The sequence below is a fragment of the Malaclemys terrapin genome, chromosome 5 (assembly GCF_027887155.1).
Source record: "Malaclemys terrapin pileata isolate rMalTer1 chromosome 5, rMalTer1.hap1, whole genome shotgun sequence".
Taxonomy (NCBI): domain Eukaryota; kingdom Metazoa; phylum Chordata; order Testudines; family Emydidae; genus Malaclemys; species Malaclemys terrapin.
Genome location: NC_071509.1, coordinates 113224608 through 113238024, shown reverse-complemented (window position 1 = coordinate 113238024; position 13417 = coordinate 113224608). Strand labels below are relative to the sequence as shown.

The following is a 13417-nucleotide window of genomic DNA, read 5'->3' as shown; positions in this document are numbered from 1 at the left end:
AATTATGCAGGCATTTGGACAGTCCATATAACCATGTTGTACCTGGGCCCTGTATGATGCTTAACTAACAATTTGGGATGGTTAAGTAGTTTTGGGTGTCTACTGAGCTAGAGTAATTTTCAAAAGTGCTGTTGGTGCTAAGGCGCCCAAGTCCCATTGACTTGCAGTGAAACAAAGGGCTGGTCTATGCTGCAGAGTTAGGCATGCTTATTTACATCGCTCAGTGCTGGGGAAAATGTCATGCCCTGTGCAATGTAATTAAACCAGTTTAAGCCCCAATGTAGACAACTTTAGGTTGACGGAAGAATGCTTCCATCGACCTACCTACCGGCTCTCAGAGAAGTGGATGAAAGAACCCCTTCGGTCGCTGTAGTAAGTGTTTATACTTAGAGGCCTTAGGGCATGGCTACACTTGCAGATGTAGAGCGCTGTGGGCTAAACCCGCCTTCGGAGAGTGCAATAGGGAAAGTGCTGCAATCTGTCCACACTGACAGCTACAAGCGCACTGGTGTGGCCACATTTGCGGCACTTGCAGCAGTATTGGGAGCGGTGCATTATGGGCAGCTGTCCCAGCATGCAAGTGACTGCAACGTGCTTTTCAAATGGGGGTGGGGTGGAGTGTGACAGGGAGTGTGTTGTGTGTATGTGGGGGGAGAGAGAGTGGGGTTTTGGGGGGCTGAGAGCATGTCAGCATGTTGTCTTGTAAGTTCAGACAGCAGCAGACCCCCCATTCCCCCCCGCGTCCCCCCCCCTCTCTCACACACACACACACCCACACACACCCCATTCCACGCATTCCTACAGGAGTTCAAAACAATGACAAGAGTGGCTACTTGACTTAAGGGGATTATGAGACGTTTCCAGAGGCCGATCAGAGTGCAGTAACCCAACACCTTGTTCACACTGATGCCCGTGCATTGTAGCCAAGGCGCAGCAAATGTTATTCCTCTCGCCGAAGTGGAGTACCACCAGCTTTGTAGCCGTGGAGTCAGAGCGCTCTATGTGCCTTGCCAGTGTGGACGGGGAGTGAGCTACGGCACCCGGGGCTCCTTTATTGCGCTGTAACTCGCAAGTGTAGCCAAGCCCTAAGTGTCTAAGTGATTTTTGAACATGGGACTTAGTCCCTCTTGTAAATTTTACCCCTGTTTATTTTTTTAAAAGGCTTAATTTTAAAAGCTAACATGGGATTAGAGACAGGGATTACGTACATAGTTTGGACTGGTGCTGTTTATAATAACTGAGAGCAGTAGAATTACTTAATATTGAAAAGTTACTAACAGCACCTAAATGTTTCTGTATTTGTATAAAATAAACTACAAGCTTTTTTAGTAATGTCAAACTAATGACGTAAATATATTGTTACTTGAAGATGTCAGAGTATAGTGATATCATGTATATGTGGTCCTAAATCAGCAATGTTAGCAATGGCAAGAAAGTTAAATCATTGAGTCTACCCACTGGTAACATGGGATAGTGCATGGGGAGACTATCCATATATTATACTGATAAGGTACTGTCACTGCTAGTGCATTGAATAAATATGCAGGCATGGCCAGTAGATTAACGTACTATTTAAGGGTCCTTGCAGTAGATACAGTAGCAATTAATATTGAGTACTATAGCCAACCAAACATTGGGCAAGTCAAGAGAAGTGTTCATGGAAAGGGTAATGTAAAGAGTAAAAACTACAAATGTGGGGCTAGGAACTAGAGAATTAAGCAACTGAAAAATGTTTTCTTTAGTTGTAGTGAAAGGGAACCAGGAACAGACAGCAAAACTGAAATGTGACAGCAGAACTCCCATTTCATCTGATGGAGAAATGTTTGTATGGTGAAGTACTCTCAGAAAAAGAGGTGCTTAGGAAGCTGAGTTTTAAATCCTTTTACAAAGAGAATGCAAGCCAGCCACCTGGGTCTCAGAGCTTGGCATTGCAGAGGGAAAACCGACTTAAATGGGTTCTGTGCTTTTCCTTTTGTCAAATGATCAAAGCAGAATTGTCTAGCATGCTGTGTTACCATTTCTTTGCATTTCTGGATAGCTGATCTTATCTACCTTTCTGCAGGAAAACTTGAGCATTTTTGCTGAACTTTTGTAGAATTTCCCCACAAGAGTACATTCTACTTCAGTGAACTATTGCATGCAGAAACCAAGATGGTACAACACTATGGTCCTGTGCTAACCCCCTAACCTTTAACATAAAATTTTATCAAACTTACCCATTGATAACTGAATCAGTTAACATTAATACAACCAAGATATTTGGAGAAACCTTCCAAATGAGTTGTAATCATAACAGTGCACTAGGTGGGTGCAAAATCTGCTTGCTAGCCAAAAATATACTATGATGATAACGATGAAAAGGCAGCTGTTACACAGTTAGTTACTTCAGTCATGTGTAACTTTGCAAGGCTGGAGTTGGCAGCTAAATAACTCATTGTTTGGGAGAGGACAGATTCTCAAGTCTTTGCAAGAAGACTTTTCTGTAAAATTCAGCCACAGACTGCTGCTGAGAAGAAACTCTATTAAGAAAGAAAATTTGTTTAACAATCGAAAGAAACCACAGCAATCTTTGGCAAAATTAATAATTCTGTCTTGACAGAGAACTCTGTGAGATCCTCTTAGCCATAGGAAGCCCATAAATACAGCTACCAGAGCAGGCTGTTTGTCCTCTCTCTAAAATGTGCATGAAGCTAGTGCATCTACATATACAAGGATTATTTTGTTCTCAACTGGTCTGCTGATGAACTAGGATGCTTCTTTATCCCGCTCTGCTGGCCCTGATAATGGTTTTTGGTGCTGCCAATGTAAAATGGGAAACTTAAAATGTTAAACACTTTAAAAGTGTGTGGGAAAACTTCAGTTTGTTTAAACTAAACATTGCACTTTTCTCAGTAGCCTGCTATCATTCTGCTATGAGCAGACACTTTCCTGGAGGTTAAGGCACCAGACAGAGACTGAGACTCTGGAGAGTTGGGTTCAGTTCCTGACTGTGCCACAGACTTCCTATGTGACCTTGGCCAAGTCCCTTAATTTCTGTGCCTCAATTCCCCATCTCAAATCAGAGGTAATATTTCCTTTCTCCTACTCTTTGTCTTGCCTATGTGGACTGTAAGTTATTTGGGTTAGTGACTGTCTTCCTATTTTTTGTATATAAAGCTAATAGCAGGGCACGACATTGACCCTGATCTCTGCTGGGGCCTCTTGGTGCTACTATAATACAAAAAATTCTTGAATGGTTAAACGTGTAATCTTTAAAGAGCGAGAGAAGCCCATTTTACTGGAGTGATAAGAACTTTGGTCTTGAAAAATGAAAGGAAATAATGAACTGTTAATCTGTTTTGTCTGGTTTGTCAATTATCACATACTTTGTTTGATTTTTATATAGTGATTATTGGTATAGTCCTGTTGTGTTACTGATATACAACATGAGTAATGTGAAGACCAAGTGGACAGCACCAAATTGTTCTCTGCTTGCATCCTAATAGAATATAGGTTTCCACATGTAAAATGCTCTTTCTCTCTCTATCCATCTTGTCTTTTTAATTGACTTATTGCCATTTCCGCCTTATTCAACTGTCTAGTTCTTTAGAACTGAGCTGCAACAGACTGTACTTGTTTTTGGGTCTCAGGCTTACATCAGGCTATAAATCTGGGGCATTGTTGACCTTCAAATGCCCTTTCAGCTACAATGGAGGCATGAGGAATACTATGGAGCTTTTTCTTCTCCCTCCCTCGTCCCCACCCCCGCTATGGGTTTAATAGAGCAATATACCCCAAACTCCAATGCCCACTCACAAAACATATTTCATAGCACTCTCATGGAGTGATTTTACAGCTTCAGTATAACAGAGCTCCAGTACAGTATGCTTTGGAGAAACTTTCATCATCTCACTGGTGCATATTTTGAAGATCAAGTTTTCTGTTTCCCACGCCATGTTGACAGTTTTCATAGCTGATTTATTCTTGTCTTTTTGGAATGTGTGTTTAATTGCTGTTGCTCCACAAATTGTAAATGTAAGTGGAGATGTTAATCCTTGTGCAGATCCTTCATGAAATTCCCTGCTGTACCAACCAATCCATATAGCTGCTCCCCAAAACAAAAATAGTTTAAATGTTACCAGACAAAGGAGGAAATAAACTGAGGACACACTCTCTCTTCTGTTGTTGTTGTTGGCCATTTCTAAAAGGCTGTGGGTAACCTTTACTCTTGTAAAATGTAAAAAGTACTCCATCACATCAGTGCTACAGTCTGAAACACAACTGGCAGGAAAATAATTTTAAATAACTTGTGGGAGCATATATTGTAATATAATTTGGCTCAGCCAAAGCTAATTCCATCCCATAGATACAATTTTCAGACGTGCCTAAGTCCTATTTTCAAAATTCATTTAAGTACTTAGGAGCTTAAACAGGGCCGGCTCTAGGCACCAGCAAAACAAGCTGGTGCTTGGGGTGGCACATTTTTAGGGGCGGCATTCTGGCGCGGGCCATGGCGTCCCTAAAAAGGTGCCCCGGCTGCCCTAACTCACCTCCGCTGCTGCCACTCGCGTGCCGCTGCTCGCCCTCCCTTTTAGGCTCTCAAACCCGGGAGGGAGGGGGAGATCCTGAGCGGCCGCGGCGCGCGAAACAGCTGTTTTGCACGCCGTGGCCGCTCGGGATCTCCCCCTCCCTCCCAGGTTTGAGAGCCTGGGAGGAAGGGGGAGACCCCGAGCGGCTGCGGCGCGCGGAACAGCTGATTCGCGTGCCACGGCCGCTCGGGATCTCCCCCTCCCTCCCAGGTTTGGGAGCCTGGGAGGGATGGGGAGACCCCGAGTGGCCGCGGCGTACGCGCTGCTTCTCCCTCTCCCTCCCTCCCTCCCTCCCTCCTAGGCTTGAGAGCCTGGGGGTAGGAGGCAGGGCTGGGGATTTGGGGAAGGGGCGGAGTTGAGGCGGGGCCGGGGGTGGGGTAAGAAAAAAATGGGGCGGCCAAAATTGTTTTTGCTTGGGGCGGCAAAAATCCTAGAGCCGGCCCTGAGCCTAAATTCCCTTAATTTAAATGATATTTAAGTTTCTAAGTGCCTTAGGGCAAGCCTACACTAACCCCCCAATTCGAACTAAGGTACGCAACTTCAGCTACGTGAATAATGTAGCTGAAGTTCGAAGTACCTTAGTTCGAACCTACCTCGGTCCAGACGCGGCAGGCAGGCTCCCCCGTCGACTTCGCGGTACTCCTCTCGCCGAGCTGGAGTACCGCAGTCGACGGCGAGCATTTCCGGGTTTGATTTATCTCGTCCAGACAAGACACGATAAGTCGAACCCAGAAGTTCGATTTGCTTGCCGCCGAACTACCGGGTAGTGTAGACCTACCCTAAGTCTTTTTTGAAATCAGACTTAGGTGCCCTTGAAGTGTCCACCCAACATCAACAGTCCTCTTATGGTGTCTTTCTCTCCCTTTCCTCACCCCATTTTATTCCTGCCCAATTTCCCATTCTACAGAGTAATGAGCCCACGAATTCCTAACTCATCCAGGAGTCCTCCTTAGCACTCCTCCTTGATCTGCGTTGTTTAAGAGATTTGTTTTTCTCAAGTAGCACCTTTTCATTTGGAAGCAAATTACCTTTACCAATATGTGTTATTTCAGAAGAATGCTGGGTCTTATTGAATCATAGTTTCAGTAATGGTATTGGACAAGGCTTCCTTTTCTTGCTAGTTACATCCTCCATTGCTAATACTCAATGAAGATCTGATCTTTATCGTTATGTCAAATCGTGAATGGTTGAACAATTAAAGCTACTTTTATAGTATTTTCAGTTTTAAAGTGGAAAACTTTTTAGCAACACATACTACTTCAAACCAAAGCCTATGCAAGGACTAAACAAACATTATTGGATGAGATCAGTAGCAGGTTTAAATCAGAATAGTTTCATTTGTCAGTTTAGCTAAACTTATTTATGCTGGCTGCTGAGAAACTGACCCACTGGCTTTAAGAAAAGCCGTGCATTATAAAAGAAAATGTTTGCTGGAGTAAAAAAGAAAAGTGAGGAAGAGGAGGAATAACTCCTTGACCAAACCAAATTTTAATTTTATGAAGATTTGTGTAAATCTTTTTTTAGATATTAAAACTTATTCCAGTTTCTTAAAAAATTAAAACTTTTTAATGCAGCATGGACCCCTAGATACTTTATAATATTCCCTATAATTCTCTAATCAGAGGCTCTTAGCCATCTGACATATCTTGCTTGAAGTCTTCAGGTCTGTGCTCTATTTGGCTTCTTCTTAGGGATGCTGTTATTCAAACAGGACCAGGAAGAGGTCAAATAGACCATGCATTTATTGAGAGGCACTTAAATAGCATATGTGAATCTCTTTAAGTCCAAAGGCTGTACCCTCTTCTGATCCCTTCTGGGAACTTGAGCCTCTGTTCAAATTCCCACCCCATTCCCTGCCTGTAAACAGCTAAGTTTTGACATATAAATTGTGCGCAAGCTTCAGAATTAACACCCCACAGAGTAGAATGTGGGGAGTCCATTCCCCTATAGCTGACTTAATCTGCAAACTCTGTACTATCTTATTCACACTAGGAAATTAACCTGGGTGCCTCCTCCTGCAAACTATTGTAGAAAACAGCTGCTTGTGTAGATAGGACAAAACTCTTTCCAAAACAGTTATTGAGAGGTTGATAGACACCAGAGTCCTATCTATGCTGGGGAAGAAACTTGATGAATGTTCCCTATTTTTCAGTCTAATTCAGAGCACAGCTTTTCTCCGTTCCAGTACCCTCCCTTTACAAAAATAGTTCAGTTAAGTTTTCTTATCTGATGTGTGTTACATGTTCTGTGTAGTTGAAGTATGTTTTTATATATATATATATATATATATATATATATATATATATATATATATATATATATATATATATATATATATATATTTCTCCTTTGTTTCCACAATCTGGGCATCAACACTACTGAGAGCAGGAAGATTATTCTAGGCTTTACTGTTCTGCACCAGACTACAATTCAAATCATAAAGGTGTGCTGCTAACAGCTTGTATGGTATGCATTGTGAAAGGGGACTGTGGAATGCTTTCTATACCTTGCTAACCTCTAGCTCATACTAAGCATGGTTTAGCACTTAAAGCTAAACTCTGCCCTCTGATGCACACACTTGGTTCTCATTTGTTTCAGTCTGAACCATATGCATGTGAGGTCAGTATTTGGCTTTTATTTCAAACAGACCAGGGAAGAATGAGTAACAAATACATGTTGCAAATTGAACAAATGAAGTAAGTAAAATTGCTGTATTTAATTTAACAATAAATCACTTTTGCTTAGGAACACTTGGTGGATTTTCTAACATTGTGTCTTTGTTTTTGACTGTGTTTAACTCTGATGAAGAGAAAGTAGTTTATCTGGTTAGAACTCTTGGGATTTTTCATTCTTGTCACCCACTCTGACTGGATTACTATTGCCTTCTTTGGTGTTTAAAATGCTGAAGGATGTTGATCTTGAGTAGATAGATGATGATAGATAATCCTGATTGCTCTCAATTTTCCATCTCTCCTGCTGAATTTTATCTTTAGGAATTATAGCTGTAGGAAGATAAGCGGTGAACCAGGATGAAACTATCTATCTTGAGCATGTGCGGACATACACACATACCTCTTATTTATCTTAAGAATATATATGTATATTCTATAGGGTGTATGTATTTTCAGGATTTTCTGGTATTCTTCATTAGCAGCATGTCTGAAACGACAGTTGTGTTCTCAAATATCACACTCCAAGGTGGGGTTTTATGAAAGTAGTATAAAGTCATTACCAAAAAAAGGAGGAGGTAAGATCAGTCTCAGCTATAACTTCCATCTTTTAAATTTACATTCTCTTTTTATTTACATTTTTAGCCATGAAGACTTTGAGTTTATATCAGGAACCCGCATGCGCAAGTTGGCTCGGGAAGGACAAAACCCTCCTGAAGGTTTCATGGCTCCCAAAGCCTGGACTGTGCTGACAGAGTACTACAAATCCTTGGAGAAGGCTTAGGCCTCTTATTAACTGCAGATCAATCTTTGACGCTTGATTTATTAACAAGAAGGGGACCACACAGTCACCGTTCATGCTGCTTTGTTGTGGTGTCTGTCAGGAAGTTCTTCCCTGGAAACAGACTCTTTCTCCCGAACTTAGCATCATTCGTTGCCTGTCTTATGGGTTTTATTATGTATTGGCACCTAACAAACTGCTGGTTTTAATGTCTTCTCTTTTATTACAGTCAATACTCTTGCAGTAGGATTTTTAACTCTTGTCTTTTTATATTATTTTTATGCCTCTGTCCTATGAACTCTGTGGCTGTTATATTGATGCAATTTTTTTTCATACACTATTTAAGCAGTCTGGTAGTTTTGATTTCATGATTTGCAGGATAAATGTAATGATTAGAACTATGGAAGTAAATGAAATATTTTAAAACTGAACTCAATACTTTTTCTGTCAACTAGTGATCACAGAAGCATTGTAACTTTAAGCTTTTGTTATATGTAATCTCAGAGAAAACTTCTTTATGCAGCTCAATTAAACTTTTTTGCTTTCTGTATTACATTTTGGAGTTTATTATTTTATTTTGTACTTCTTTTCTGCATTGGAGCAGCAAAGTGAGAGAAAATGCATAACTCATGAATAGAGAAAAATATAGGCTTTATTATTAATTATATGTAGTGCTTATCCCAGAGGTTTAGGGTGGTGGTTGGATTTCTTTTATTTGCTTGTTGCCAATGGTGTAATATGTACTTAGGGTGAATATTTTATCTAGTTGGATTTTAAGTGTTCCCAGTATTTGGTGCCAATTATTGTCTCATGACCCTAATACTTTAAAAAAAAAATTGTGGGAAATCCTGCATCAATTTTTCTAGTTATTTATATTTCTGCATATGTTCCTAGGCAGAGTTCATTCTCACCAAAAAAATATTCCAGTCTTAACTACTATTGCAATATAAACACATCTCATGAGAGAATTTAGCCCAACATTTGAACTCCCTATTTCCATCTTTTCAAGAGTTCTTGATGCAAAGTAAAATCTAGCCTTTTTTTCCCTAGAACGTCTCAGTTTATGTAAATGATGAAGCCAACACACACTTCAAAGGTCCAGTAAAAATCTTTAACTAGTTTAATTCAACATCCAAAACAATATTTATTGCAAAAATTACAAAAAGCAAATTCTCAGAAGAGTGAAATACAGACACTTACTTTCTTGCTCTCAAGTCTTTTTCAGTATAAAATAAAACTGAGCAATTGGGATTCCATCAAGTTATCCCCATTTACAGAGAGCGCAGTGCTATCGCAAAGAGAAAAGAGGGAACACTGATTGCACCTATGCACATCAACAGCTTCTAACCAATGTCTGAGTGAGGGGGAAAGTTGTGAAAGCTCATCACTCTAACATTGCTGTACAAATTTTCTTAAAACTTTGCTTTCTTTTTTAGATCTCTGCAAGATCTACAACACTTGAGAAGTTTGAACAAAATTAGCTCAGCACTTTCTTTAAGTTGCACATGCAAAGTTTCCAGTTGTAACATCTGGGTGAGCTAATGTTAGCAGCAGCTGAAATGGGGATTACAATGAAAGTTTGAGCTTGGCCTCCAGTTGTCGCGTTTGCTAATTCCATTAGCTATAATGTCATAGAATTACAATACTTTGACAGATAGTTGGTGTAGAGATGCAAACACAAAGGCATAAGAGCTCAGCTTAAGAATTGATACTGTAAAAATACAGTTTCCACTGTATGACGTAAGGTCAGAAATCCAGTGTGAAGAGGTAGGCAGGCTCAAGAATGTGATCCCCCTCCTACGTCGTTGCATGTAGAGACCAGAATATAAAAAGGGTAATGGGCAACTCTAGATTCCACACTTCGGCCGCTTTGAGACTAAAACTCTGTTATATTGTTAGTTCTGGATGTCTCTCCTATCCAACCTCTCTATTAACAAGCATTCGACTTTAGTCTTGTTTTAAACAAGCAGCCCATACCATCCCCACTGCCCTTTGCAGGCTCATAAGGCTCAACTAGGAGTGGAGAGACTGGTCTGTATGGGCAGCACTGGACCTTAGTGCAGCAGCTCTCTGCTCGCCATGTGCTTTGGCTGTACCTTAATCTTTTTTCTCCCTCTCCCAGTAGTGAAACTGAGTGATTAATTCTGCTTCTCCTCTGTAGACAGACTGTCTCTTCAGAAGGCTTTTTCTGTGTAAAGAGGCATACAACAGAAATGCTGCTCCTTGCCACAGACTCCTCTGTGGTGTCTCATTCATGCCTATACAGTGATTCAGAACCTTTTCTATAGCTGCTCTCCAGCTTAACTAGAGGAGCTTAACTGCCTGGCGCTGGCATCCTTTTCTTTACAGTGGGTGCCACCTACCAGGGGGCCATAACTTTGAGAGCCTTATGAAGAAACTAGCAATAAGTGCCTTACACAGGTAGTAGCAGGTTTAATGAATTACAGAGGTCAATGTATCCCAAACCTATCCACATAGCTTTTGGCACTTGATGTAACTGAAGACTGACCAGGGTTTTAAAGGCTAACAGGAACTATTTATCTAAGGAACAAGTGAAATTAACAACTCTTGGAAATACTGATGTAGCTCTGAATTGCAAAAAGATAAAGATGTATTTATTTAGATGTTTATTACTTAACGATAAAAGAGCACCCATCCAAAGTTCTTCTTTTTGAAGATCATCTTCCTAAAGTATAACCAACCAGAGTTGATTCTGACTCAAAGAATTTGAATTAGATACAAATTTCGAAGTGACTACCTCCCCCCCCACTCTCTGGCTAAAATCCTTACAAGTGGGCAGTGGCCTCCCCTTCTGATCTTACACAGGGGAACCATATGGCTGTTCTCCTATACTTTTTGCAGAGCCCTGGAACTTTTACTCGCCACTATCAAATCATTCTGACATATTGAGTATAATGGCTTAAAAAAGTAATAAAACACCAAAAAACGAAACCCCTTTCCTGCTGATTTTAAAACCCTGTATCAATGATGCAGGAACAAACTGGACCCAGCTTTCCAAAATGCGAGAGTTAATGAGGTGGATGGAGTTTACCAAGTCCTGGTCTTTGGGGTTGAATAAGTGTTACAAAATGATTACAGCTCCTCAGTGACATTATTTATTCCAGATGATGCCAATTCCAGCAACATGCATTGAGCAACTTGAGAAAATTGTATGAGTTTTCCTGTGGAGTCACCAGGAAGCATAGAATGGAGGACTCAGGCTGCCTATTTTAAGGTTACACCAAACTGCTTGTCAGTGTAAGTTGTGTGGGGTAATGTTTCAAATCAGATGCCCTGGTTTGTGATGGAAAAGCAGCCAACAAAGACTGAGGATACTGGCTCCTATCTATATTTTTCAATAAGGGATCTAAACACTAACAACTCAGTAATATTCCAGACATGGAAAATGTGGAATAGGTTGCATAAACTATTAAGGCAAAAGCCTGGAGATAACCCAAACTTCTACATCTGGAATAATTCTTCAATAAAAATCAGCAAGAATCAAATATACTCAATGTTTTGGATGGGGAATAAAAGGATTTGAGTGATCATAGATCTTAAAGTGGATCTTAATTGCTGTGGGGCCAGTCCTCCATGTGCTTTGTATCTGGACTTCAGTTTTGCCCTAATTCATTGCCTTCAGTGAGAGTTCCATGAGTGGAGCCCCTTGCAGGATCAGGCCCAATGACTTTTAGTGATCTAAAAGAAAAATATACCTTGGACCTTTGTGTTTGTAACTCAGGAAATGCTAACCAGGCTAACCTGGCCCTCTATTCCTATTCCTGATGGAATGTGAATTAAGGTACATCTACACTAACAACTGTACACGTGTCCATGCTCATGGTTGTGCCATAACCCCCCTCTTTCCCACTGCTAGACCCCCTGAAGCCTGTGTCTGAAGATGAATACAGGGCATGTAAGCCAACATACTCGCACAGTCACATATCCATCCTATGGGGCAGTACCAGGTGCCATATTTCAGTAGTTCTCCAGCCCCACTTCTACAATGCAGTGACCCCTTGGTGATCCAGTCTATAAAGATCCCGGTCTGCCCCTTGTCACTGGAGGTAGCAAACTGTGCTGACCAACTGAGAACATGTTTTCCACTGCATTCTTTTGATCAATACAGGTGAACATGGATCATGTTCTGAGAGCAGCTGCCTAGTCCACCAAGCACACATGGGTGCTGGTCAATGTGTGGTTGGAGTACACTGTCGTCCATGATTTCTCCCAGAGCTGCAGGAACTTTCATTTATACTGGGAAACTTCACAGAGGCTGCAGGTGCTGGACATTTGTTGGACTCTGTCCCAGTGCCGGGAACACCTGAGGCACCTGTACTGGAGACCAAAACAATCACTCCGGGAGGGATGATCAGACATGCCCATTCTATGATGAACTGGGTGAATCTAAGGTCCCCAGTGCAGAGCCTGGAGTGGCTAATGACCCTCCCACCTCGACCCCAACAGCCTCGTCATCTATCGGGATACCAATGAGGGCCAGGGTAAGGAGGCAGTAGGGACTGTGGCGGAAACCCCAGAAGTCCCAGAGGAAGAAAAGCATGTCACTCAGCACCTAGAGGAGACAGCTGAGCAAGCCCCCACTGATGAGCCTGGGGAGGACTCTGAACCAAGGCAGAAATAAGTACTGAAGGCTAGTAAGTTCTAATAGACCCACCCCTGCCTCTTCCCTGCCAATATCCCCTCATGCTCTGGTGCTACATGTCTGATTTTAAGCCCAGCCCCTGCTCCACTCTACTCTAGAATGGTCCCCAAGCAAGACATGGCTGTAAATCATTGATTTTACTGAATTCCCATGAAGCACTATTATGTATTTGGCAGAACATGATTTTATATACATACATCTTTCCTGCATAGGCTTCTCCTTTCCCAAAAGGTTCCTCAGTTTCTAATAAACCTAAAACCCTGCTCCCTACACCATAGTCTGCCCCTTTCACTGCATTAAAACTCTGCAGTTCTGCCTAGTTAACTGACCCTGTGTGTGGGACTGGAAGCATTTCGGAAAATGCTACCATGAATATCCTGGACTTTAATCTCTTACCTAACTGTAAATTTGGCTTTCAGAACCTTTCTCTTATCTTTCCCTATGTCTTTGGTACCTACATGTGCCATGACCACTCCTCTCCAGCACTGCACATAAGTCTGTCTAGATGTTTTGTGAGATGTGCAGCCTTTGCACCCAGCAGACAATTTACCATGCAGTTCTTCTGATTGTCACAAACCCATTACTATTGCCTGGCTCTTCCTAGTAACTGGGGTTCCCTCCCTAGGGGGAGTATCCTCAGTGTGAGAGGATACTATGTGACATCTTCTGGAAGGAAGGTCCCAACTATGGGATTGTTGCCCTGTGCTACAGCTTGATGCTCTCTTTCTCTGAGACT

General features: G+C 41.6%; 1 protein-coding gene across 2 annotated transcripts in view; it reads left to right on the top strand.

Annotated features, from left to right (window-relative positions):
- PAPSS1 (3'-phosphoadenosine 5'-phosphosulfate synthase 1) overlaps window positions 1-8571 on the top strand; it is an 81856-nt gene extending 73285 nt beyond the window's left edge. For both annotated transcript variants that reach the window (XM_054030121.1, XM_054030122.1), the window contains exon 12: window positions 7883-8571. In XM_054030121.1, coding sequence (XP_053886096.1) covers window positions 7883-8021 — 139 coding nt within the window. In that variant the 3' untranslated portion in view covers window positions 8022-8571. The remainder of the gene's footprint in view (window positions 1-7882) is intronic.
- Window positions 8572-13417: the final 4846 nt, after the last annotated feature.